This window comes from Penicillium waksmanii (genome assembly GCF_028829765.1).
Source record: "Penicillium waksmanii strain IBT 27052 chromosome Unknown utg000002l:1.0-3326099.0:1.0-3328782.0, whole genome shotgun sequence".
Taxonomy (NCBI): Eukaryota; Fungi; Ascomycota; class Eurotiomycetes; order Eurotiales; family Aspergillaceae; genus Penicillium; species Penicillium waksmanii.
The window spans coordinates 2,211,254-2,238,334 of record NW_026643249.1 but is presented as its reverse complement, the minus strand read 5'-3'; the positions used below and the strand labels follow the sequence as shown (position 1 = coordinate 2,238,334).

Genomic DNA, 27,081 nt, shown 5'->3' with positions numbered 1-27,081 from the left:
CGCTTCGAGAAGCGCGGGCAAAGCTCTTCGCCACGATTAATAAAGGCTGATGGCCAATTCTTGCCAACATTGGGCGAAGGGTGGCTAGCTCATGCCATTTCTCGCACAGTAGCTACCTAGGCGCTGCTCCACACGAATCCATAGAGAGAATCCAATTCAGTAAGAGAATCCTCTTCTAATTAGGCCAACTTATGGCCGTTTGGGCGTGTATCAACGCGAGATTGTATACCGTGCGCGCGATTGCGTAGTGTTGATTCGGATAAGCTAAATGGCCTGGCTGCTGCGCGATAGATTTGAATTGGCCCCTTTGAATAGCCTGTAGGGCTAAGAAGATCTCGCCCTCTTGCTCAGCTAGTTTAAGCCGAGATTCAGTGCGAGTTGGTGGCATGGTAGGTGGTTGAAGAAGGCAGGCGGGCAGGAAGACGCGATTTTAGATGGGTGCGCAGCTCGGCGGGAATTACGTTATCTTTACACAGTAAAGCGGAGGCCCTAGTCGAAGCACTCCGCTCCGGGACCCCACCGGTCTGGCCGTTTCAGATCAACAACCTCACTTGCTGCGTGTCGCCTCAAACTCGCTAGCATGCCAACACCAGGGCCATGGATGAACGACCCTTCAGCAATGCAGCTGTCTTCAGCCCTTCGCAAAAGCGCTATGCTGAGGAGATACCGGGAACCAACCGCCCAAAGCGCGCAAAATACGCCTCTGCCGCGTGGTAATCTTGTTCCTTTCCATTGGCATGCTTTCGCTAATCGAGATCAGCACTGAGTGCAAGAGATGTAAAGTCAAATGCATAGAACTTGATGATGACGTACGTTGCCAGCGTTGCGCAACCATGCACATTCCCTGCGTTGTTGTTCAGACTGCCATGCAGGCGACGAAAGATAAAAAGAAGGAGAAGCAAAGGGTCTCTGGCGATAGGTAAAAAAGAGGTCATAATAGCAACTCGACTGGTAGCTGATTGAGCACAGCCATTATAGGCAGTTGAGCGACGACGTCGCGTCACTGCGTCGGGAGCTGACGGCGCTGACGGCAACCGTAAATTCTCTCGCAGAGAGGGTTCCAGCTCAATCGTCTGTCGCCGACTGCCGTACTCCGTGTGCGCATCCTACATGCCGAGTCTACAATAGTACTATTTCCCTCCGGAGCGGACAGCCAAGGGAGCCGCAATTCGTCGGGCCAACACGGTCTGCCTTCAGCTTTAATATTGCCGAGACGGCGCTCACTCGTATGGGTATCTTAACAGATCAACATATGCCCACAGCCCAGTCGTCAAATGCTTCCTCACGAGAGCCAACTCCAGAACCATCGCCAGAGGTTCCCGCGGCAACTTTTTGCTCGGAACCTGACTACCTGCTCAGCTTTTCTGATGTTGAAATTGCGCGACTCATCGGCGTTTACCAAGAGGAAGTTGTCTGTTGCCACCCGATCATTGATACCGAGTTACTAGTGCTCAACTTTCCACATATATTAGAGTTGGCCAGACATCCTGATCGCCTGGAGGTCATCTCACCGAATCTTGAAACCAAAGACATACACATGCTTAGAATAGTTATAGCAACAGCGATCACCACTGAGCCTCAGGGGAAGGGCGAGCTCTGCGACAAATTGATCGCCGCTGTGGAACAAGATGTTGGGAGCATTTCGAGTACTTTTGAAGTCGAACTGAAAGATATACAAATCATGGCCATGCTAGTAAGTCTAAAACAACCCTCAGGGCGATCCTAAGGTTGTCTAGAGAAATTGCTAATTGCTTGCAGAGCATCTACTTCTGCCATATCGAAGAAGAGCTGTTCGCTTGGCGTGCTATTGGCCGAGCTGCTCGCCAGTGCTTGGAGATGGGCCTCCACCGCAAGCAAAGCCTATCCAATCACTTCAAAGACGCAGACGCTCACGATTTCGCCGTTCAGGTCTTCTGGGTAGTGTACGAGCTCGATCGTCGATGGAGCTTCGGCACCAGCCTTTCCTTTGCACTCGATGATCGCGACATCGATCCGAAATTGCCCCAACCCGACGGCGAGCATTCGTATCTCAAGTACATGGTCAGTTACGCAAGACTTTGCTCTAGGGTATGGGAAGCGTTGCCGCCATATGGTTCCTCGTCACAATGGATACCGAAAGAAAAGGAGGACTACTTGGAATTTGTCACTCAGGAGTGGCTTCTGTCGATTCCGAAAGAATTACAATTCCGGCATCCCCGCGTAGGGATCGCGCCGAGGAATCAGCCTCGGAAACTGCACCGTCTCCGGACTTTGTGTTATCTCCGCGGCAATTATATGCGCCTCCTTATCCATCGACACCATGTGCTGAATCCCGAAAACATTAAGGCGGATATGCAAAGTGCGCGTCTAGTCGTTGATATTGCCAAAGATAGTATCGAGGTGTTGGTTCACTTGAACGGAACGAGCGATATATACGTTCGCCAACAAGCTATATATCATTTCTATCTGCTGAGCGGTCTTGCTATCATGCTTCTCGCTGTTTGCCACGCCCCAAACATGTTTGCAGAGACATGTAAAGACCCTTTTGTGTCCGCCGTGGAGCTTGTCAAAGGCTTCTCCCGCCACAGCTCCGCTAGTCGCAAGCTGTGGAAGAGCATTCGTGGTCTTTTGCCTGTCGTTAGGTCACTTGGCGGTCAAGGAGATGCAGCTATTGCGAAGAATACCACTGGTATAAATGAGACCGCTGCTCGAAGCTCTGAGTCGTGGGAGCACGACCAACCGCAAAATGGGGCCACCGGAGAGACCATTTGCGGGCCGCACAGCCTTTGGACGGACAACAACCCAACCTTCAATGGAGACCTTGGCACTTCAATACCCGACGTCTTTGACTTGAGCAACAACCTCATGGACCTATACAATGCTTTCGGCGCAACCGGTACGGCTCAGCCGATGCAGCCAGAAGCTGGAGTGGGCAACTTAAGTGGACAAGGTCCTTCCGGGTGGGAGATGGATGAGATTTCGCGGCACTTCCAGGGCCTCATTTGAAGGCAGGAGCCTACTGGAGTAGCAAATCTGAATTCTTATTATCCCGAGTCCAGCTCGGTCTGCTTTCTGCCGCCCCGCTCGTTCTGCTGCGCCGCAACGCATCGCTTCACCACCTTCGGATTCGGTGAGGGCAGTCTAGCATGGATTGTGCACTTCATATTGATTGAGAATTGAGACGAGTTGAGATAAAGAAGTGTTTTTCGGGAAATGAGTTCTTATAAGTTTCCCAACAACGAGATGCTTCGATACAGTCGATAGCGAAAACGGCTTCTACCCACAGACTGCTTTTCTTCTCTCACGCCCCACTGCCAAGGCCTTAGCATAAATCATCTATTGATCGGAGTACGTTAAGTTGAGGGCCAGTGCGCCAAGCCAGTGTACGGTAACATAGCTGCTTCGTAAAATTACATCTTCCATTCTAGATTTTAGATAGTAAAGCTAGATTGTTGTGGTACTAGGTAAGCGGTATTTTACGGTGACCCTCAACTTAAGTGTGATCTGTTACAAGGCTGCGCTAACAGTCTTATACTTATATAGACTGCTAAACTTCTTTATCCTTAAGTTATTAAGTATCTACTCCAGAAATACTATAATATCTTCTTTCTGTACTAAAATAAGAAATTACAGAGGATCCTTTTTTAAGTATTTACAGTACCTACGTTATTAGCTTTGATATATATCTATCATCGAAATCTTGACTAGGCTCAAAAACGGACTTAACAAAGAGACTCTTTAAAATTTGTTAGAGCGGTTACAATCGGAGGATAGAGAAGAGAGATGCTGATGACGTGCCTGATGGTTTACCCAAAGTGCCCTGAGTACGATGAAGTTGATCCCTGTGTAGCTATGTGGGCTCCGGGAGCACTCAGGGAGGGCTCAGGATGGGCTCAGGGAACAATCCGGGAGCAATCTGGGAGCAAACGATAAGGATGTTTGGCTTCGATCATGTGCTACGAAGGTGGCATCAGATATTGTCAAATCGAACGCTTAAACTGGCGTCGGGTGTAGCCGTTTTGGGCGTTCGATTTACCCTCACTTAGCATTGTGTTGTACTACTGTAGTTTTGTCCAAATTCATATATGGGACACTAGTAATTTTAGACTCAGAAGCTACAGGCAGCGTTCAAGACGGCCAAGTAAAATACCCCTATATACAGCTACTGAACACCCTGCGCTTATGGAGCGCCGTAGAATAATATCTTAGTATTGGTGGAGATCCATCTTGTTTGCTCAGAAGATCAACCTGCATAAGCCTATCAGGAATGAGAGCTGCAATGCTGGCACCACCCGTGGACTGCATATCTTGAGGCACCAATGAGACTCGACCTTGGTGCTAGCAAGGTATGTGCTATCTATAAATTTGATTGAATTTGATTGCCATGTACATATACAACCGCAGAATTAGTTACGAGATATGGTTATATCCGTGAACACGAGTCAATCGAGATATCCATGGAAAAGACAACCGTGTATATCCACCGCGAGCAAACGATTTAACCGAGTTTGTTACGGTAGCGCGATATGGCGGAATTACTAGTTTGACTTGAAGCCTGCATAGAACTAGACCCCATCGTGAGATTCGCAGTTGTAAACAGAGCCTAGTATACTCGGAACACGTATCGAACGCAGCCAAGCCTCATAAGTGCAAGCCCCGCCACGTAAACGCTAGACTTGCAATCAGGCCCCCAGTCTTACTGTGCTGTACAGGGTATCCCCGTTTTAGCTTCTTTCCCAGTAGAAAGAGGCTAGACGCAAGAGGCCCGCGGTGCGGGGAATGGTCAAACAGTGGCAAAAGTAACAGGTCGAGAGACAAAACGAAACTAACCTCATAGCAAGCTACTGCACGCCTTAGCTCCCTTCGGGATTTTTCAGCCGTTCTCAAATTTTATTTTAAGCCACAGCGGCTATAATGAAGGTAGAAAAAGAATGTGACCCCCCGCAGCGTCGCCGCTGCAGCATACAGACATTGTCTTCTCTCTTTTTCTTTCTCGCAATCACGCTCTACCCCGCATTGTTGGGATATTGAACTTCAACATGGCTGACAATAGTACGCCGACAACTTCTATTGAGGAATTTGTTCAGACAAAGTTCGATTACATTATCTGTGGCGGTGGAACTGCTGGGCTCGCTGTTGCGGCGCGACTGAGTGAGAATCCCGATGTCACAGTTGGTGTAATTGAGGCGGGCAAGTATCGCATCGGCGATCCCCTGGTTGATTGTCCGGCCGCTTTCCTTGGAATGTTTGAGGACCCAGAGTACGATTGGTGTTTGTACTCGGAGCCGCAGGTCAGTAGATTCGGATTCGCAAATCCTTTCCCGTTTGGTCCGATTTCAACTAATCTCTCGAGAACAGGAAGGTAACAAAGGTCGACGCCATCATATCCCACGAGGAAAGCTCCTTGGAGGCTCCTCCGGCATCAATTATATGATGTACGTACGTGGCTCGACACAGGATTATAATGACTGGGCTGAGCTCGCCGAAGACGAGGGCTGGTCGGCGGATATCATGCAGCTATACATGCGCAAGCACCAGGTTTGTTTCCTGATACTGAGCTACAATCCCCCAAGTATAAAGAAACTCGTCTGACCCTATTTCTAGACCCTTGAGCCCGTTGACCCTTCAATCAAAGACACATCCACGATGCCTTTTGTCGGAGAATTTCACGGAACTAGTGGGCCTGTTCGAACAAGTTTCAACGACAGCCTCATACCAGTGGAAACCGACATCATCAAAGCCTGCGACGAGGTAACTGGATACAGCAAAAAGCCCCTCGACCCCTGGAGCGGAGATCACATCGGATTCTACAACACGCTCGGCTTGATTGCACGCACCGGCCCAAATAAGGGCAAGCGCAGCTACGCAGCACGAGGATACTACGAAAACAACCGAACCACCCGTCCCAACTTGAAAGTCCTCTGCTCAGCACTCGTCAACAAGGTCGTTCTCGAAGGCAACAAAGCAGTCGGTGTCAACTTCACCCACAACGGCCAAGAGCACACCATCACCACGAACCGCGAGATCATCGTCTCCGGCGGCACTCTCAAATCGCCACAAATCCTCGAGCTCTCAGGAATCGGCGATCCAGCCATTCTCAAAGCCGCAGGCGTCGAGTGCAAGGTCGCCAACCCCGCTATCGGAAATAACGTCCAAGACCACCCCCTCACCTTCGCGGGGTACGAAACCCAACCCGGAATCATGACGCTGGACTCGCTGTACCAGAACCCCGAACTGATGGCCGCCGCGCAGAAGCAGTACGCGGAAACCCAGAGCGGAGTCCTCAGCTGTACTTCGACTATGCAGGGCTTTTTCTCGGCAAAGAGCATCTTGTCCGAGGCTGAGCTTGAAGAAGTGGTGCAGAGTATTCGCGACGTGAAGCCTACCAGTGCATTTCATCAAAAACAACTGGAGCAGATCATCGCTCATCTCCAGAGTGATGTCTCTGCAAATTTGCAAATGGTTCTCGTCCCCATTACGGCGCAGATCGATGGAATTGAGCACCAGCGTAATCTTTTCCCGCCTGCTGATCCGAATAGACCAGCCGGGTTAACGTTCGCGCTTTGTCTTCAATATCCCGTAGCTCGTGGCTATGTACACATTGAAAGTGCCGGTATGTTCTTTTTTTCTCTTTTTTCTTGATTTATTGTGGATCTTTCCTCCCTCACCTACTTGCATATCCCAATCCAATCCCACTAACCTCACTTACACCCACACCAGATCCAACCAAACCCCCCAAAATCAACCCCAACTACGGCGGCCACGAAGCCGACGTCGCCATCCTGGGCGCCGCCTTCCGCTGGGTCGACAAGGTACGTCAATCATCGCACGTTGCAAACTCGCTCGCAGCACGTACTTTCCCCGCGCCGGAGGTCGACCTGTCCGATCTATCGCAGTGCAAGGAACAAGTGCACGAAGCGGTACTGGGCGAGTATCATATCTGCGGCTCTGTTGCGCTGGGCGATGCGCTGGACTCACGGTTGCGGGTGAAGGGGGTGGAAGGGTTGAGAGTTGCGGATGCGTCGGTGTTTCCGAATAATGTTAGTGGGAATATTGTTAGCTCTGTTTATAGTATTGCGGAGAAGTGTGCGGATTTGATTAAGGAGGATTGGGACTTTGCGCCGTTGAAAGAAGCTATGGCATAGTTAGTACTACTAGTGCATGAGTTCAAGTTGCCCAGGTTTATGTAGTTACGAGTGTTTCTTAGTATTAAATTGTATACTTGTGGATACTAGTAGTTAGTCTATTCTACAGTTCACCTGGGCAAGTTATAAGTTGATTGAATGCCCGGTATGCCCTATTCTTTTTTTTGGTAATGATAAGACTATGGTCTACTAATGATCATGTCGAATACTACCCTATCGCCCAAGGTCCTTGGGGTGACTTTCCCTCGGCAATTGAAAATACCAATCGCGAATTTCACATGGTGGTGACCAGGTGGATTAGTGGGTTAGGATGATAAGTAGGTGGATTCCGGGGCTCTCCACAGCGGTTTGAGACTGATATCGACATCGGCAATTGGGGGTTATCCCGGGTTATATAGCGTTGGCTGAATATAAGCAAAGCATACTAATCGGTGGTATAGGTAGTCAATCCCCAAGGCATTGGCAATCCATGGAATAAAATTGTCACTTGTCTGAGAATACTTCGCTAGCAAGCGTACTCGTATTCACCCAAGGTCAACTGCCTGACACAAAGGAAATCCAGCCGAGCCCACGCAGATGGGGCCGACTAATTTAATCGGGGCCTAGCGGGTCTACAGTTCGGGATGAGTCAGGTCGGTTCCGGTGAGGGTCTGGCCATTCCCCCAGCTTGGCCCGGCATGGACAATAAGCAATGCCAATTAATGCAGGGACGGAGGTCCAAGAGTAACTTTAAAATGGCATGATGGTGATTCCAATGGTTATCTAGGTCAATAGGGTTAGAGTAAGGCCAGAATAGGGCCAGAATAGAGCTAGGAGATCGCAGGAGAGAGCGAGTCGGGTGCATGGTTGAGACGAGGCTACTGGCTAGTGACCGTATCGAGGCACGACGTTTAACCGTGGTTTCTCCCATTGGTGAACTAGGTACGAGTCTAATTCTTAGTTGATCCATTAGTGGCGCAGCAGAGGCCATAAGAAGGTTTGTTCGGGGTACCGTTACAGCAATGGACAGGGATAATGGGTCTGCCAGGTTATTGGTAGAGGGAGTCGTCCTTGACTCTGATAGGAATGGTATAGCCATGTAAAAGAAACGGCAATCAACGGTCAATTGGAAACACGATGAGACAGATGAGAAAAGAGAAAAGAGGCGGTACGAGTACTCCGTAGTAAACTCAGTCTTGCTTGTCTCATCTCAACTAAGCTAAATTGAATGAACTGGCCCAAGCAAAGCCAATGGGCGACGCACGTGCAGTCCGAACGGCAGAGCTACACAACACTAGTCCCAATCCGGTTAGCTTCTTATCTCTCGTCATCGGCGGGGATTGGCAGAGCTGCGTTGCGTCGCTTCTCCTTCACTTCGGCTTCATTCTTTTTCTTCCCTCTCCCTTCTCTCTTCATTCTCAAGATCGCACATTCCACCCAATCAAGCCTCTTACACTTTACCCCTTCTTCCACCCCTCCATCGCCCCGCGCATCCCCCGTGTCGCCTCCGTCATGTCTAGCCAGCCTCTCCTCCAGACTGCCCCGGGTAAGTGAACCAACAGCGACCTCCCCAATACCACGCAGAACACGCAGAACAGACCCTGCAAACAATTCCCATACGCATATATACGCACCCAACCCCCGACATTAACTAACAACACATCCTCAGGCAAGCGCATCGCCCTCCCCACCCGCGTCGAGCCAAAGGTCTTCTTCGCCAACGAGCGCACCTTTCTCTCGTGGCTGAACTTCACCGTCATCCTCGGCGGTCTCGCCGTCGGCCTGCTGAACTTCGGCGACCGTATCGGTCGCATCTCCGCAGCCCTCTTCACCATCATCGCCATGGGTGCCATGATCTACGCCGTCGTCACATTCCACTGGCGAGCACAGAGTATCCGGCGCCGCGGACAGAGCGGCTTTGACGACCGCTTTGGTCCGACCATCCTCGCCATTGCGCTTCTCTCCGCCGTCGTCGTAAACTTTATACTGCGAATCCAGGACTCCGATCTGAACTGAGTGCTTCAATTTCTTTACTTGCTCGGTCGCCCGGTCGCTAAACCCTGTTCTGCAGCGCGGTGCAGGAACAAAAGTTTCCAAGCTAAGCTCGCTCGCCCGCTTGCTCCGCCTCACCTCACCTCTTCCACACACACTCCCACACCCATCACGATCCATTCCATCTTCTCCATCTCAGTCCCGCACATTTTCACACCAGTCTGTGCTCATCTGTCCAGCGTTTCGGATCATACATTTGGCTTTCGGTTTCTTGTCCATCTCATTACTTGTTTGGCGCTTTTGGTGCGGACGGTCTCGTGTTACTTTATTCGGTCAACTGTATATTAAATGCAGCGGTTGGGATTAGATCCAGCGTATGGACCACCTTACGGTAGTTTCGGTTATGATCAAGTCGACTCGACTCCCTGCGACTCGAGTGAACTGATCTCTTATCATGATCACGATATGACATGATATGATTTTTTCGGGCGCCTTCAGTACCCTACCCTTTCTGTTCAAAGGGGTCAACCCAGGTCTATATCTCCACGCTCAAGCAATGCAATGCCATTTACGAGGGGTTTCATTATTTCCTATTTCTTGGTAGCGTAGGAGAGCAATGTAATGCACCAATTCTCCGTACTAGTACTAGTAGGAGTCTATTCTCGAACTTGGATCACGGATCACGGACCCCTTCTATCTCCTAGATACCCTGGAATTGTATCCAATCATCGAGAGGAAACCCATCTTATCTGCTTGTTCTCGGGCCTATCAAACAGACAAATTTGGGTAGTCCAATAAGTACATACCTTGACCCCGGTGAAAGCCTCTAAACCCTAAACTTCAGGTTCGGAAGCACTAATGCTGGCCTCCGCATTCAGAGAAGCGTGAAACTTACATTCACATGGCAGTGCCCAGGTGGCAGCCTTAACATACTAGTAGTATTCGCTGGGTTCTGACTTACCTCACCTAGTCTCAGCTCGTCGACTTCAAGTTCAAGTTCAAGTTGTTGTGGGTGGTTGAGAACCCTGGAGGGAGAAATATATTCCATCACACTTCAAGTTCATCTGGAAGAACTCTTGAGTTGTTTAGTTCAAGTTCTGACCCAAAAAAGGACAGGTAGACCCATGGATACAAATATTAACCGGCATAAAATAAACTTTAAGTTACTACTAGGTATGCCTAGTCGTTACTAATTCTCGTTGTAGGCATAGATCTACTCTATAACTCGATTCCATGGACCCGTGGGAGCCTCGGCTGTTGATATTGTAGCCTTACCGCCTGAATTACAAGGCCACAACATGGGATGGCCTTCGATAGGATTCGATGGCTTTCGGCCAGGTCTCGCCGCGTACCCTGGTTCAGCCTGGCTGTGAGCACTAGTGGCAGCTAGTAGCTCCAGTCAGAGCTGGGATCTGGGATCTGGGCGGTGGGAGCTGACGCTGGCCATGGCTCCGGGTTATGGAGGGTCAGTGCAGGAAGACTCCGTCGTGGTGCAGGGTTGTGAGTGTTGGGTGGCTGTGATTAGCCGGGGAAGTGTGGTGTCTAGGATGTACTTCGTGAAGTGAGATAGGTGCTTGTTCGGAGGCTAGTAACCCAATCAGCTAGAGGATCGTTGGGAGAGGCCCAGACCACACCTTATCCTTGGCGGGTAGGAGAGCCATCGAACCAGAGGAGGGAGCCGCAGGCATCCGAGTGGTATGAATGGTATGATATGATGGTATTTAGAGAGGGTAGTAAATAGTAAATAGTAAATAGTAGATAGTAGATAGTAGATAGTATACTACTCTGTACTAGTACGATGGATCTACTTGATGTATCAAGTATACCTCTACTCCGTAGGTATACTACTCCGTACACTAGGTAACTACATGACGTGTCGCATCTCCACGTCAGAAAGAGGCAGAACCATCACATCATCCTGGCTCCACTGCTCCTTCCCTGTGTCCACTGCTGTCCACTGCTGCCCACTGCTGTCCACTCCCGTTCCTTCCCCCTGTACTCTGCCTACTCTCCCTACCCTGCCTACCCTGCGTGCGCCCGATCGCCCCTTCCCCCCTAAACATTCTGTGTTTCTGATTCTGTTGTTTCCCTCTTTCCCTCCTTCCTCTTCCCCTTCCACTTCTTCCACTCTTACTTCTCTTCCTTCTTACTTCACACTTTACCTATACCTATTCTCTCCCCCCTTTTCCTCTTTTCTCCTTTCTCCTTTTCTTTTCTTTTCCTGTTTCTATCAACTTCCACCCACACTCTCCAATTATTAATAGATTTTGCCACGCCGCTCTCTGCTTCCCCCCCCCCAAATCCCACATCTTGACACGGTCGCGCGACAGTCGTCCATTCCTTCCCCCTTTCGCTCTAAACAATCAATTCATCCACCACACCACCACATTCACACTCCACCGCCATCAACCACACCCACTCTCCAAAAAAAAAAATTATACCTCTACCACCACCACAATTCTTCCCCCTACTTCCCCCCTTCCCAATTCTCATCCTCCACATTTCGACATCCGAGCGCATGGAATCGACCTATCACTTTCTCATATAAACACCTTATCGTCTCTGCCTGACCCGACCCGATTCCCGCCCATCTCGCATGGCATGTTTCGCCTGCTACCCTGGCCCTCTGCGATCGGAGGGGACAAGGTAATGGCCGAGGAAGTCAAAATGCTGGCTCCCTCTTGTGCCCCAGTCAATGTCAACGGCCTCTCCCTGCCGCCCATGTTAAAGCGCAAGCGTTCGTCCTCATCTGCGACTGACGCTCCCGCTGCTACAAAGGTGCGCACTGAGGAGTCTACGCGACCGGTACAATCTGTCCCTTCGATGCCCCCAACGCCCTCTCCGTCCGTCGCACCCTCTGTCGATGTCGCTGCGATTTCGGTTGCGCCGTCCCCGACTGCCACCATGGAGATCGAGCGTCCGCCGGCGCAGGCCGCCAGTGGGAAGCCAAGTGTCAACCACATCCGGGATACGATCACCGCCCAGCTCAGTCTGGAGGTTCTCCTCAAGCACAACGAGCTACGACTGATCGACCAGGAGATCGCCAAGTGTCAGGTCGCGCTGGAACAGCTTCGTCGCTGCGCGGAAATCCCCTACCCGGGGTCTGCGGTCGCCGGAGTCTCCGCCGATGTCAGCTCTGGTGTGGGCGCCTCGGTGCTGCAGCCTGGAAATGGCCCAGCACCCATGTCGCCCGCGCCCTGGGGTGTCGCCGAGGGTCCCTACTCGCGTCACTATATGCAGTGGCTCATCCCCGATCCTCGGTTCGACGGTGGCCTGGTGGAAGCGTCTTCTGTCTCGGGTGTGTCCGGCATCCCGCTGGAAGGTGGCCGGTCAACACGTGGGAATCCGATCGACTTCAGTCAGTTGGCTGGAAAGAGCCGACCGTCGCGTACGTCTACAGGTGCGAAGATGCAATCCCTGCCGCAAATATATCCACCGCCGAGAGAGAAGGCTGGTCCCATGGTTATTCGACGCAAGTCGGACGGCCTGATGGTCAAGCTGGTCTGTCTCGATTGCAAACGGGAGAACTTTTCCAGCACCCAAGGGTTTATTAATCATTGCCGTATTGCGCACAACCGGAACTTTACAAGCCACGAGGCTGCGGCCATTGCCTGCGGTGTCGCGGTCGATTTGGATGATGCCGGCGTGATTGTTGGTGGTCGTTCTGAGCCTCAGAGTGCTGTTGCCACCCCAGGCACTGTTCACCCTCTGATTCAATCAGCTCAACTTCCGCCCCCGAGCGCCATTCCCACTCCGCCCAAGGATTTGGCCACGCCACGCAAACCTACGGCAGTCAACTCCACTGCGACTGTTGCCACTCCTCCTGCGACGGTGAAGCCAGCCTCCGAACGGCACCGCCAATCAGAGCCGGTGAAGGCGAAGACCAACCCTTCGTTCCTCGCTTCCCCTGCGACCCCTCACCTGTCTGCTCTTATGCGTCAGCGCGGATTGGGCCTGAACCTGGACAAGTTGGTGGAAGAGGCCAAGACCCCAGTTGATCTGAGCAGCCTGTCAGATGCGGATTCGGATGGTGAAGATTCGGCCCACCCGTCAGAGGAGTCTAGGCAGGGTCCTGCGGCAGCCCGTCAGCCTATGCGGATGCCTACAGCCCAGGCTGCCTCTGAGCGAACCGAGAGCCGCAAGGGTCTTGATAGAGCGCCCCATGAGCCTCAACTGCAACACGAGATGACTCCTTCACGGCCCCAGCCTCCATCTTTCCTCAACTTTCCGTTCCACGGTCACCTCCCGACCGAGACACGTGAAGGGGATGGCCTGGACCACCCTGCCAATCTCAGCCCGCACACGATAGAGTCCAACCAGGCACCCAGCTTGGTCAGTGACGATGAGGATGACTATGAGGCCGCCTCCGACTCGGACAGCCCTAGTTCATCTGAGGCCGATGATCAGGAGCAGGAATTTCGCCACATCGAGGTGGCAGATGACGAGCGCAACACTGCTCAGTCTACTACTACTTCCGAGCCCAAGCCCGGGCCGTCGCTGAACCCTACACCTCAGGCTGCCCCCATCGCGCATCCTCTGAAGCGGAGCCGGTCCAAGCGATCCGTGTTGCCCTTCGATCGCGACGAGGACGATCAACGCATGAGCTTTGTCCACCCCAACCAGGACGCATCCAAGGCGAAACGCGCGGATCCCAAGAAATAATAAAAGAATAAAAAGACGCCCACACACCCTCTTACTTGAAATTTACGTCGACGCTGCTATCATCCTGCAGCTATCGGCTTTCAACACCCTGTATTCGCTACTCCTCTCTTCTTTCTGAGATCTATTGGTCGAAAGATCTATTCCTCTCAGCGTCTGTTTCCAAACCCTTACTGCCTCTTCCCAGCGGCGTTCTATTGTTGTTTTAATTTTTACGTCTTCGTGACGAGCGTGCAAGGTCTGTTGTGTTGTTGTTGTCTTGATGATGACGTGACATGGCAGTGCCTGTGGCGATGGTGAGATGGTTGATGACTCTCTTCTTACGATGCGCCTGTATCTGATATTTGGTTAATGAGCTATCACGGCCGGACTGTACATAGGTTTAAGATTGACCCAAAAATGCGACTGGCTTGAGGCATAGACATTGGTTTTGGTTTCTTGTAGAGCTAAGTGTATGCTGTTTGATAGGCTGGTTGAGTAACATATCAGCTATGTTCTGTAGACAAGCATGGAGCCATCGCTCCCCCATGGAATACCGAGGCATGGGATCTCGATATCCCATTTGATATATGCGTATTGTAACTTTCACCTTTATGTGGGCCCGAGCTTGCAGAACGCTGACATGACAGGTATTTTACACTTATCGATAAGTTGCATTTCCCCAGGAATTCCCGTCTCCCGGGGGGGAGCTCCGCGTCCAAGAACTTGAACCTCTGGCTGTTCTTGCTGGAATTACACCGCACAAGTCCGCTGCAAAGCCAGTTACTCGCCCCGGACTTCTACCACAGCAATTGACTCACATCCTTAAGAGTCCGAATCAGCTATTCTCTCGACCATGGCAGTCGACACGACCTCCTTGAAGGAGGACGCCAGCACCAGCACCACGCGCGAACGCGACGATACCTTCAAAGCCGATTTCCACCCCACACGCATAACCGCACAAACCTTCCAAAGACTCCTTACCTGCTACAACACCACAGCCCAGCAAGTCCAACGGCGCAAAGCGATGTTGAAACTGCAGCCTAAGGGTGGTTCAAAGAAGCGCAAGACCGGCTCGGGCTCGGGCTCGGATGCGGCCCTGATTACGAAAACGGAGTTTGATTCCTCCGAGGAGCGCATTATTGAGGGTGAGGCGGAGAAGTACCTTGAGCTTGATCGGTGGCGGTATGAGAGGATGCCGGCTCTTGTGTGGCAGCGGTTGGACACTGGGGGTCTTGAAGATGCGGAGGAGGATGAGGTTGCGTGTTTTACCCATGAGGAACTTTGTCGGGTTATGGAGTGGAAGACGTGAGTTTATTCGACTCCTCAATTGAGATTAAAGGTATCATTCTAACAACCCTATCCTGTCTATCCAGCAAACACGGTCGTCCCCGTCCTGCACTCCTGGGAATGATAAGATCCAACCAAGAGAAATTGGTCTTTAAATGTACATCAACAGCCCTAAAATCCCTACCAACCGTCAAGGACAAGGACAATTCCAACCCCACGACCATTACGGAAGAAGTCTTCCCAAAGCAAAGCATGGACGACCTAAGTCCTCTCCGCGGCGTCGGACCAGCAACTGCATCCCTGATCCTCTCAATCGCGACCACGAATGCAAAGGACGAAGAATCTGAACGTGTTCAAGTCCCCTTCTTCAGCGACGATACGTATCTATGGCTTTGTGTTGAGGTCTATCCCGAATCATCTGCGTCTCCGGAGACGGTCCGGGCTATTCGGAATGGTGGGAGCGGGACTGGGAGCGGGAAGGGCCCAGGCTCGAAGTTTATAAAGCCGAATGGCGAGTTGAATCTAAAGTATAATATTGCGGAGTATCGGCAGCTTTGGCAGGCTTGTTTTGAATTACGGGAGAGGTTGAGTGGTGCTGGTGCTATGATATCAATGGCCGATATCGAGAAAGTCGCTTACGTTTTGAGGAATATCGCTCTGTCGGGTTATTACCCCGATATTGATGCGCAGGAGATTCTCCATATGAGTGCTGAGCAGGTGGATGCTCTTTTGGCTCGTCTGGGAGAATGTGAGGGCGGTGATGGTGATGATTCGCCGGAACAGAAGAATGAGAGCGAGACTCAGGATGAGAAGGGTCCGAGGAGTAGCAAGAAGACCAGGAATGCTTAGTCGGTTGTTTTTCTTGCCCATTTTCCTCTTTCTTGTATTTGCCCATGGCCATGGCCATGGCAGTCCCCTTTTTTTAAAGGCTGTGGTATATCTGTGGGAGCGAGATTTGTACTAGTATACTGTTCGTTAGATTTGTTATTTGATACCCGAATTCGAAGATCTTTTTATTTCATTCAAGCTAGTAGGTATGGTTGCACCTACTAGTATCTGTCTATCCAATGAGGTAGAGCAATATACTGATGTGATTGAACAATATGAGGTGAGACAAACTACTAGTAGTACCATTTGGCTATGCATAGTACGACTTTCCCCTCATATCCAACTCCAACACCGCACTTTGACGCAGTACGAAAACAATTTCTATAAAATCACCAAGTGATGGGAAAAAGAAACCAACCAGAAAAATAGAATCGCCCGATTTTTCCACCTTAATTCAACATAGAAAACAAAATTCGAGGTGTTTTCGAAAAAGAAAAGACCGGTTGGTGAGGGATTCGAACGCACATCCTCGCCGTCGCCGTCGCGGCCAAAACTTTGGGATAACTTCGGTTCCTTCCCGATTAGGAAGTGCATTCCCAAGATTTGGGAACAGCCTCATGCAATTCTTCAACAAAGAAGACAAAGATGTTGGATAGAAAAAGAAAAGAAAGACCATTGTACCTCGACAGCCCTTTGGGAATGCCTTTTGACCACCCGCCCACCTGGATCCTCCCCCGCCAGTCAGTGCCAGGCCGCAACACTGAGGGCGGCTCCCCAAGATAGGGGAGCTTCGGTGGTGAGTGGCTTTGCCACTGCACCACCTGAGGTGAGGACGTTGACAGTCCTGCTGATTTTGAAAACATATAGGATCTTTTTGACGTCATCTTTGCTATGTTTGTTATTGTATAGAGATCATGCTGGAGATTGTATTTCACACTACTTCGGGCGTTGCCGGTGGCTGCTTGAGGAGTCTCTCTGTCTCTCTCGTACCTGCCACCGGCTATTGACAGCCAACAGAACACCACAAGGAATATACAACATTCCCAAGTCAATCACCTCTTCTTCTCCCATCAAATGTGTTGATGGTCATCTACTTCCACCGTACCGAGGCAGATCGGTGTCGTCGGTTGTAATCCGGGGAAATCCCCACTAGCCATGCTTTCCCCCCCGCAACCTCCACTTCTCGCTCGCCTGGCACCCCCGGCAAGATGCAAGATGGATATTCGTGTCACCCAAAGCAGCGCACACCCAAGGCATGCGATCGGTGCCACCGGCAGAAGTTGAAAGTGGGAGATCCTCCAAACTGACCCCATCTATTCCAAACGCTAACCAGATCCCAAGTGCGATACCGCCCGTCCTTGCATTCTCTGTGTCCGAGCCTGTCGCAAATGTGAAACCACTACGAGAAGATCCCCTCGCCGGAAAGGGCTGCGACAAAATAATGCTTCTTATACAGCTTTGCGACCAAAACCAGCCGTGACCGGATCCTCGCCTGAGCTCCTCTCGCCAGCGTCGACTGCGACAACATCGGATAAGCAACAGCTGAACACGAACACGACCACCTCCACGATTGATTTCGCACGACAGGTATTTAATGAGCAGGAAACAGGGCGCATCTTAACCGGTGCCTCGCTCCCCGGAGATGTGGGCACAGCGAATCCTGGCGAACACCTATGGAGTCTGCAACAAATCAAGATGCCCCCGACTCCGGTTATGATCTCTCTGCTCGACGCTTACTTCCACCGCGTGCAATGGTTCATCATGTTGCTCGTTGAGCCCCATTTTCGGAAGACCGCCCAGGACATCATTTCTCGAGACCAGTGGCCTCGCCGAGAGCTTGGTTCATGCATGCTACTCCTAGCTGTCGCGGCGATCGGACTACAATCTGTTCTCTCCGACAAGGATTGGGACGGGTATGATCAGATGCGTGTCCACAATATCGATCCGGAAACTTTGCTCCAAGGATTTGTTGCGGAGATACGTCTCCACTTGCTAGATGTCTTAGAAGACTGCCAAGTTGAAGCCGTGCAAATACCTCTGCTTCTGTCTTCTTACTATGTCTTCCACAATTCTCCTCGTCTTGCCTGGACCGTTCTGGGAATGTCGCTCAGGGCAGCATATGCTCTAGACATGCAGAATCAAGATACTTCGGGTACGGATCTAATTATGGCAGAGACAAAATCAAGGTGCTGGAATCACCTCGTCGTTTCGGATACTTTTACTTCCATGGTTTATGGCCGACCCGTTTCGATCGACTACGCTGAAGTTCATCAACTCAGAGTTTTGGACGACCTCACCTTGCCACCTGACCTATTTACCTCTCTTCCCGGGGCAACAGACAATGGCAATATTGGAAAGGGGTTATTCCACGTCATGAAAACCGAAATATACGAGATCGTGCGTCAAACGCTTCTTCGATTCCACCGACTTCGCCTAGGACCGATAATGGAAGACAAAGACCTGGAGGCCATCGCGTCAATAGTCCAAGATTCGGATAACGCATTACAGTCGTGGAGAAGGAATGTTCCTCAAATTTTGGACTTTGAATTTTGGCGGGGTGAAGGGTGGCACAGACTCGGCCAGGAGGTCCAGGAGTCTACCGAAGCCATGAAAGAGCAGGCAGAAACCATGTTTCTCCAAGCAGCTCTTTTACAACTAACATATGACTCTGCCCTAATCCAGATCCACCGCTCTCTCCTAGAAAGGAAACTAAGAACTGCATATAAACCCGTCGTGGACGCAATAAACAGATCCCTCGTTGCAGCTACAGCAGCAGCTCTTCGAATCTCACAAATCCCAGTCCACAAATTTCGAAAACACTTCGCTATATCATTTGTTTCGATGCAACAGTTTACAGCTGGAGTCATTCTTTGCATTCAACCCACATGTCTCCCGTTCTCGCCAGCTGCGTTGGAAGCCAAGGCTGGAGTTCTGAAGATAATAAGGGCAAGTCGGACGGAGAGCCATCAGAATCGGATCGCGAGGCACACAGAGCAGCTTCTCACTGAATTGCTGAAAGTCACAAACCAGCGTGAGATGGCTTGTGCCCTGGGCGATAACGTGAGCGGTAGGGTATCCAAAGAAACCATGTTCAACGGGCCGAGCAATGCCATTCAACAAGCATGCCCACCCGTAGTCGAGGCATATGGTGGGAGATCCTCTTCTACAGCGCCTATCTCTACCTCACAAGAGTTATCTGAAAATGGGAATGGATCCTGGGGAGAGAATTCGGGATGTGAATTGTCATCCAATACCGCAATGTCCTTGGAATATCCGTCGGAATACATTTTTGAGCAATTGGACAGCACGTTCGGCGCATTTGGAGAAAGTGAGTTTACCCAATATCCCTCCAGGGCTTTGGCCATGACTACGAAAATTCGAGATCTAACCAGCCACAGCAATTTTCAATATGATGCCCGAAGATCAGAATAGTAGTTGGAATTGGGGTCGCACATTCCCTTGAATTCAATTTGCAGCGAAATATTCATTTCCATTCGCACTGGCATACACTTGAGTTAGAGTGTGTATCTAAACCCGGATAGCCCCTCGATAATCTTTCCGCCACCTTCGGCTCGCTTATTCGCTCGAGAGAACTTGAAACTCATCGCAGCGACAATGAGGATGATCGCTGCATTGGCCAACATAGTTGCCAAAAGCCCGGGGCGATAGTTCGGTGCGTCCTTTGCGCGGAATACCGTCGTCCCGAAGATTCCGCCAATACTTCCGCCGCCGATGAGGGTTGCTGATGTGAATGCTCGTTTCCATTGGCCGCGGATGTTGTTGCTGCAAGAATGTCAGTATGGAGTCCAGAAAGGAAGTTTGGTTTTGGGGCTACCAGCTCCGGAGATAAAGCTTGGAGTAATGAGAAGTAATTACCTTTGCCAAGACACCAATGCCGGGCAATTTGCGTTTCCTAGTGAGTAGGAATGGTCAGTCTTGATAACGAAACCAAACTTGCAGATAGCATAGAAAGGAAGAGAGAATAATTTGAGAACTTACCAGCAATAGTAGCCAAAAAGATCCCAAAATACCTCGGCGCAGGACTTTCCAAATACCCCGTAAGAGCAAGCCCAACCAACCCAATAGCCGCATTAAAAGCAACAACAGGCCCACGAATCCGCCATTTATCCGCAAACACCGCCTGAACAAACATAACCAGCGCAGCAGCCACATACGGAGGCGCAACAAGACACTGTGCCTTCGCGACCGAGAACCCCATACTATCCTGAAGAATAATCGGCAGGAAAAAGGCGATGGAGTAAGTATTCGTTGTGGTGAGGAGATAAAGCAGGCTATACGCCCATACTTTGCTATCGGCTGCGTTTGCGAGGTAGGATTTTAGTGAGAATGGTTCTGAGTAGACGTCTGATCGATCTGCTTCTAGACGTGCGACAATGAAGGCGGCTTCGGATTCGTTGAGGAAGTTCCACGATTGGGGGGGACTTTTCGGGGAAGTCTACTAGTAGAATGCAGGATGCGCATGCTAGTGCGCAGGTGAGGATTCCTTCGATCTTTGGGATTAGGTTATGTTAGCGGTGCTGTATTTGGGATTTTCCTTCATCACGTATATCTCTCTTCTCCCTCGTGACGGAGAGGGGAAAGGAGTAAATGAGAGTCATTTTCCAAGAGGAGAAGGAGACTTACGATGAAAATCCATTCCCAGCCTCTTCGTCCGGAAATTCCATCCATCTGCATCAGTCCATATGCTAATATACCACCGAGACCTGAAGCCATGCTACCAATCAGGTAAAAGACAGCGTTGCGCTTTTGGAGCTCGTAGCGCGGGTACCAAGTACTAAGCAGGAAAATACAGCCCGGGTAAAACCCAGCTTCGAGGGCCCCAAGAATAATGCGCAGGCCAGCCATTACCGGCCATGTTGGAGCGAATCCGAATGCCTGTGATAAGGTAGTGTTAGCATTAGCCCGGTGCTGCAGGTGTCCCATCAATGATCTCAGAAAACAAGAGTACGCACGATCATGACAGCTCCCCATAACAGGACAATGGTCGAGATGAAGATTCTAGGTCCGATTTTACGGATGATTGCCGTGGCCGGGATTTGAAAGATTGTATAAGTGATGAAGAATACCAGCGACGTTATGCTGTAGCCATTGTTGGCTGCATTCATGTTCAGATCTTTCTGCATGCTGCCAGCAGTGAGGTTAGCCTATTTGCGATATTTGCGAGTCTTGCTCAGGCTTAGGCTTTAGAAAAGATTACCCTGCAACTGATGTTGCGCCCATATTGGTCCTGTCCAGTAGGCTGATGCAGTAGAGGAAGCCCAGTGTGATAACGAGACGGATATCGATGCGTCTGATGAGTCGTTTCTGCTCACTTGCGCTCATGGAAGTTATGATCTCGTCATGGTGGACATTTGGTTTCTCCAAATCGTCATGTTGAGGTAAGTCGGTGGAAGTCTTGTTTGTTGCCACCGTCGCCATTGTTTTGATGTTAGTAGTGTCGATGCGGGAGTGAATTGTGAGATGGGTCGAGTGAGGACTCGGAGACAATTTGAGTCGGGGGTTTCTCAGAAGGAGAAGCCACGGCGAATAAATAATTCCCCATCAAGCTTCCCCGCAAATGTAACGAGGTAAACATCCCCCGCAAGAAAGGTGGGCCTGGATTGGTATGTCGTGGAGATGTCCGAGATGCCGGTGGGAAATGGCTAGGAATTGGCCAATCGGAGGCGTTTGTGTTGAGAGTTTCTATTTCCACCGGCACCATAACATGCCGCCGGTGGAACCTCTCATTCTTACTTTGCAGAATTGCTGTCTCTTAACAGTACCGGAAGATCCATGATTCAAGGTTTTAGTAATTAAGCCATATCGGCATGTTTCGACAATATTATGAATTTGGAATAAAAAGCCTGCCTTGGCGATTGTACTGTTAACGGCTATGTTGCAGTGCGAATCTAACAAAACGGGGCTATTGGTTATTAGATTTCAAAATCACACTTCAAAAGATACAGACTTTGCAATATCTACCATAAGGCTCTAACACTTGAATGAAACCTCAGCAGAATTCTCAGGTATGTCACTACGGTGCGCCAAAAAATCCAAATAGCTAATGTCTTGCATTCGGTCTCTCGTGTATATATGAAGTGCATCCCCGGTCTCAAGGTTCTCTCCAATTTGCCCTTCAAGCGAGATCTCTGGTACAGGGGGCCCATAAATGGCTCGAGCAAGCTTTGACGTCTCCAAGTTCAGCCGTCGAGACTTTGGACGGAAGTGAACAACAATTTTGCATTGGGACCTGCATAGACAGTGTAGCTACCCACTTTGCATACTAGTAGCTACCGAAATGACATTGCTATTGAGAACTTCTTTCGCGAAGATATTGCAGACGGAAACAGTTGTCGTAGTTAATGCATGAATTTTCTGGTCAATTGATCACGACTGGCCATTGTACAATAAGAGCCTTTAGAAATGGCCTCAATTTATGAGCTGTAACGGAAGTCAGGGGTTTAAAAAGAAAGCCACCATATATCTTAGCTACCTTTGATGGGGAGGATTTGAATGATTTCAAGTATTCATGTCATCGCTACCTAGAAGATGCTCCCAGAGCACCAGCGAAGGTAAAGGTTCTGCGTGGCCGTGGGCGCGACTTACTGCGAGCCAATCAGAACTGGCTGCATGGTAGTAGCCCAGAAACCCGATTTCATTTTCGGGGGCAATCAGATTATATAGAAGACCGCTGAGCCATAATTTTCCTGAAAGGCAGCGGAGCATACGACACTACCTGTGCCCGATTCACCCAGGCGAAGTGGGGCGTTGGGCGTACTCCTGCATGTCATCATTGCTCTCTCCAATGCGAAGGCTCGATCCTTGCAAGCCAAGGCAGATTATTGACGCCACCTTATGCCTCTGACCCCCGATCAAGTTCAAGTAGCCAATGATTGACAATTTCACTGTGCGGGCCTGTTGATTCAGTTTCATTCGTTGAGCGAGGTGCTCCTGCTGCTGAGCCATAAAAGTGTATCGACAAGAGCTCGCCAAGAAGTACCCAACGCCAGTTCGCATGTGGCAGCATGGAATTCATTCACAACTCGAAATACTACGACACAAGCTTCCCGACTCTTTGGAATACATGCTGCCTCTCATGTATATCGCCTATACTCCGTAGCATAGTCGCCCTTCTATACCCTTCCCCAAAAGCTCAACTTGATTTTATTGTTGAATATACAGGATGTAGGCGTGAAAGGCTGATGTAAAAGCCAGCATTAAATATATCTCTTCCAACTACTTTCGCTTCCGTCGTTGTACGACTCCACAACACTTAGGCATCGCTCTTCAACATACGCAATAGATCTACTAGTTTGCCCCAAAAGATACCCAGGGTATATTCTAGATTGCACGATTGAGCTCCTAAGATTTTGCCCTCCTTCCTTACATTGCGCTCTTAGCATGTATGTAAAGGCTTTCGTTTTGCAAGCCAAGGCAGATTCATCGACGCCACCTTATGCATCTGGCTTCTGAACGAGGTCAAGGAGCCAATGATCAATAACTGCACTTTACTGGCTCGGCAATCAAGTTTCAATATATTTTAGAAGTACGATCGCGACGGGCCTACTGAGCCATAATTTAACCCTAAGTGATTCTTGTTGCGCCCTGGTGATGCGGCGCAGCATCAGGCACCCGCACATCCCCTCAATGATCACTGTTGAGCCTAGGTATATGCTAGTCCGGAATATGTAACTAGGTTGAGAAAGGCTCGCCAAAGGTTAATCTATAATTTTCAATGAATGAACTGAGAAAATAACACGTCCAATCTAACCAGAGTACTCCAGCCATGTCGATATCCAAAAACAGAAAAGCTTTAGCCAAATTCTCACTCAGAATTTATATTCAAATTGTAAGTTCTTCGACGTTAACAAAAGTCACAAGGCCATAATTATACACCCAATGTTTGTTATCCGAAGCTGATGATATTACTGCTGCTGTGGTGGGGAGAGAGCTGGTAATGTTGCTCGCATTCTAAGCGAGTTGTATCCGGATGAAGTTTGTACGGCTGGCAGTGCTCAATTTTGACCGCTGGTTGCTTGATCTATACTACTACTACTAATAGCCATCGCATACTTGTAGGGTCATTTCTGTCGGTAAACCTTGGAAGGTGCATAGATTAGATTTGGATTTGGATTTCCCGGGAGTCCCGCGATCCACGACAACAGACCAGTGGCCCACCTCAGTCGGCAGAAAAGGGGCGGTGTGGGGATAGCAAACAAATATGTATACACATTGGAAGGAAGGCACGATGGACTAGGTAGAAGCACAACAACAAACGTAATAAAAGGGGAAGGAACCAAAATGAACTAAGTAAATGCCTTGTCCCGTGACTCCCGTCTTCGACCCTTCAGCTTGAAAAAAAAAGACAAAAAGACAAGGTAGGCACGCATTGGTCCCTGTGCGCGTCTTCAAAGCCTCCTCGCTCTTTCCCCCCAAATCATCAAGGCCAATACCATTAGACCATTCGGAGGCTTATTGCCCAGAGAGACTTGTTTGACATTCTTAACCGATGCTTTGCCCACTAATTGGTAGTATTCCTCTACAGATTTGGACACACCTGCGTCCTCTTCTCTGTTCACTTTTGCTTTGAACGCCCTCCCTCTCTCTGCCCCTCACAAACTCTCTAGCCATGCACGCTGAGTTTTAAGATCAATTAATTCCAAGTATATAGACGGGATAGCTTCAACAAAGGAGGAACATTGTGGCGAGGTCTATTAGATCCGTTGCCGGCATGGAGTGCCGTATCTGGAGACTTGCCCGCGTTCTAGGTTGGTACTAGTAAATCTACATAAGTATATACCAATTACAAATTACACGAGGGCACACTTATACCTATGGTCGAGGTTCAACTTTGCTACCCATGAACACATTCCATGCATTGCGCACCCTGGCACTACTGTATGCTACGCCTTGAAAAAGATAGTCTATAATAATCATTCAATTTATAGATTTATAGAACATGGCAAAATCTACAGACCCTTCGCCTGCTTAGCCTCAACAAGCGCCTCCTTCAGCGCACCCAGAGCATTATCAATATCCTTACGGTTAGGATCAGAGATACTAACACCCATATGACCGAAACGGATATACTTAGTAGCAATCTCCTTGTGCAGACCAGCTGCGAAGATAACGCCACGCTTCAGCAGACCGGGCAGGACATCCGGGGGAGCCAGGCCGTCAGGGAGGTACATGGCCGTCATACCGTGAGCCTGAGCATCCGGGTTAGGAGCGAGCTGCTTAAGACCGAGCTCAGCAGCAGCAGCCTTGACCTTATCTGAAGCCCTGGTGTGAATAGCAAAAGTCTCCGCCATACCACGAGCAGTGATCTGGCTGAGGGAAGTGTGCAGAGCGTGCACGAGCTGTGTGGGCGGAGTGGCAAAGTAGCTCGGCTTGTTGTTCTCATAGTTCTGCATAATTGGCAGCCACTTCTCGATACTGGCGTAGTAAGTAGCCGCGGGGGTCTTGCGGGATTGAGCAGCCTGGATCGCGCGGCCGGAGACCATTACAATGCTCAGACCGGGTGGGCATCCAATTGCCTTCTGGGACGCGGTGACGACGGCATCGAGGTCCCACTGATCGAAGGCGATTTCCTCGGATCCAACACTGCAGACGCCGTCGACGACGACGAGAGTGTTTGGGCTGACGCGGCGGGTGATTTCGGCGACACGCTTGATGTCGTTCAGCACGCCGGTGGAGGTGTCGACGTGGGTGATTGTGATGACCTTGTAGGGCTTGGACTGGAGGGCTTTCTCGACATCTTCGAAGGCGGGGCGCTCGCCGATCGGGCAGCGGAGGTGGTCGACGTTGGCGCCGTAGGTGGTGAGGCAGGCACCGAAGGCGTCGCCGAAGTAGCCGGTGTTCAGGACGAGGGCGTTCTCGCCGCGCTCGACTAGGTTGGCGGAAACGAGGTCCCAGCCGAGGGTGCCGCTGCCGGCGATGATGAAAGGCTGTGCGGCGGGGTTGGTGGACTGGAAGAGCTTGCGGGTGAGGGAGATGGTCTCGCCGAAGACCTTGACGAAGCCGGGAGCGACGTGGCTCTCACTGGAGGGGTCAATTGATGTTAGTGGGGGATGATTATGATGATGATTATGATGGAGGGGTAAGAACTCACGCATAGTGGGACATGGACTGGAGGACAGCATCATCGAACTCAATGGGGCCCGGGATGAGCAAAGTGTTGTGAGGGGCTTGAGTAGACATGTTGGATTGGGTGGGTTGGGGCTCGGGGGAGGGAGAAGGAGGAATGGAACGGTCGACAGGTTTATATTCAACGTCGTCAGGAGCGAGAGAGTTTCTTTCGGTCGAGAAGGGAGTGTTCAGTTCAGGCAACGGGAGACGCTGGTCCAGGTGTCTGGAGATCAGGCTCAGTCGTTGCTGGGTGGACTTGTTCGACATCCGATTGCGGCGGGGTGTGCGGCGGGGTAATTGGTTGGATTGGTTGGATTGCGTAGTACCTTGGGTGATTTGCTTGTGAATTCCCGAGGGAAACTGGTGTCGCTGGTACACCTGGACTGCTGGAGTATCGGGGATCGCCGCCGAGTCACCCGGGGAGTCTGGCGAGAGATGAGAGGGGATTGGTTGCGTCGGAGGACAGCCGAAGTATACCACTCGGAAGGGCTTGCGAAGGACAGTGGAGTGGAGTGCAATGGCAGAGGAGAAGGAGGCTATTTATTGCAGAAGGGAGGAGCTGAATATCTGAGGAAATTTCCCACCCGTCGGTGAATGACGGCCGGGGCCGATGAGGAGCAGAGAAGGGGGAGAGGATTCAACTACCATTTTGGGGCGGGAAGAGTAGGAACTCGGAATCTATTCTATATTCTATGTGAAGATTGTATACTACCTAGAATCTATGTAAGATGTATGCTAGTATGCGACGCAGTATGTGCGGCGACTACGGGAGGCCATCCGATATCGTATGCAGAGGCTATACCATAGAGTGGAGATAGTTAAGATACTACAGATAGCCATATATTCATAGAAAAATATTAGAAATTAGAGTATACCACAAGAACTATATGATATTGTTAATTTAATATACAACTTGAACATGCAATGTATCAATATAGACCACAATGGTAAGGTATACCATCCGCACTCATACTCTGTGGTCCATACTAGACTACCTAGGTATGCTTCTACCACCACACCAGTCTACACTATCCGCTGTACTCGCCATTCTAGAGATCCTAGCACTCGGAGAGCTCCGCAAAGCACTCAATTCCCCCAGATC

The 27,081-nt window shown here is 50.3% G+C and overlaps 8 protein-coding genes across 8 annotated transcripts; 6 read left to right on the top strand and 2 right to left on the bottom strand.

Annotated features, from left to right (window-relative positions):
- Positions 1–597: 597 nt before the first annotated feature.
- N7481_002521 (uncharacterized protein) lies at positions 598–2,985 on the top strand (the record flags this gene model as incomplete). Its single annotated transcript, XM_057261740.1, has 4 exons — positions 598–713; positions 761–905; positions 956–1,693; positions 1,759–2,985. The coding sequence occupies 4 exons, from the start codon at positions 598–600 to the stop codon at positions 2,983–2,985; spliced, it is 2,226 nt and encodes a 741-aa protein (XP_057126672.1).
- Positions 2,986–5,018: 2,033 nt separating this feature from the next.
- N7481_002520 (GMC family oxidoreductase) lies at positions 5,019–7,124 on the top strand (the record flags this gene model as incomplete). The annotated part of the gene is made up of 4 exons (XM_057261739.1): positions 5,019–5,270; positions 5,338–5,517; positions 5,584–6,592; positions 6,700–7,124. 4 exons carry the CDS (start codon positions 5,019–5,021, stop codon positions 7,122–7,124), a joined length of 1,866 nt encoding a protein of 621 aa, XP_057126671.1.
- Positions 7,125–8,615: 1,491 nt separating this feature from the next.
- On the top strand, positions 8,616–9,119 carry N7481_002519 (putative vacuolar transporter chaperon Vtc1; the record flags this gene model as incomplete). Its single annotated transcript, XM_057261738.1, has 2 exons — positions 8,616–8,649; positions 8,773–9,119. The coding sequence occupies 2 exons, from the start codon at positions 8,616–8,618 to the stop codon at positions 9,117–9,119; spliced, it is 381 nt and encodes a 126-aa protein (XP_057126670.1).
- A 2,577-nt stretch (positions 9,120–11,696) lies between these two features.
- N7481_002518 (uncharacterized protein) lies at positions 11,697–13,757 on the top strand (the record flags this gene model as incomplete). The annotated part of the gene is made up of 1 exon (XM_057261737.1): positions 11,697–13,757. One exon carries the CDS (start codon positions 11,697–11,699, stop codon positions 13,755–13,757), a length of 2,061 nt encoding a protein of 686 aa, XP_057126669.1.
- Positions 13,758–14,589: 832 nt separating this feature from the next.
- N7481_002517 (uncharacterized protein) lies at positions 14,590–15,872 on the top strand (the record flags this gene model as incomplete). Its single annotated transcript, XM_057261736.1, has 2 exons — positions 14,590–15,041; positions 15,110–15,872. 2 exons carry the CDS (start codon positions 14,590–14,592, stop codon positions 15,870–15,872), a joined length of 1,215 nt encoding a protein of 404 aa, XP_057126668.1.
- A 1,187-nt stretch (positions 15,873–17,059) lies between these two features.
- N7481_002516 (uncharacterized protein) lies at positions 17,060–19,314 on the top strand (the record flags this gene model as incomplete). Its single annotated transcript, XM_057261735.1, has 3 exons — positions 17,060–17,137; positions 17,193–19,179; positions 19,250–19,314. 3 exons carry the CDS (start codon positions 17,060–17,062, stop codon positions 19,312–19,314), a joined length of 2,130 nt encoding a protein of 709 aa, XP_057126667.1.
- Positions 19,315–19,366: 52 nt separating this feature from the next.
- N7481_002515 (phthalate transporter) lies at positions 19,367–21,290 on the bottom strand (the record flags this gene model as incomplete). The annotated part of the gene is made up of 5 exons (XM_057261734.1): positions 19,367–19,634; positions 19,883–20,293; positions 20,416–20,747; positions 20,825–20,996; positions 21,070–21,290. 5 exons carry the CDS (start codon positions 21,288–21,290, stop codon positions 19,367–19,369), a joined length of 1,404 nt encoding a protein of 467 aa, XP_057126666.1.
- A 3,530-nt stretch (positions 21,291–24,820) lies between these two features.
- Positions 24,821–26,627, bottom strand: N7481_002514 (alanine--glyoxylate transaminase; the record flags this gene model as incomplete). The annotated part of the gene is made up of 3 exons (XM_057261733.1): positions 24,821–25,892; positions 25,963–26,468; positions 26,625–26,627. 3 exons carry the CDS (start codon positions 26,625–26,627, stop codon positions 24,821–24,823), a joined length of 1,581 nt encoding a protein of 526 aa, XP_057126665.1.
- Positions 26,628–27,081: the final 454 nt, after the last annotated feature.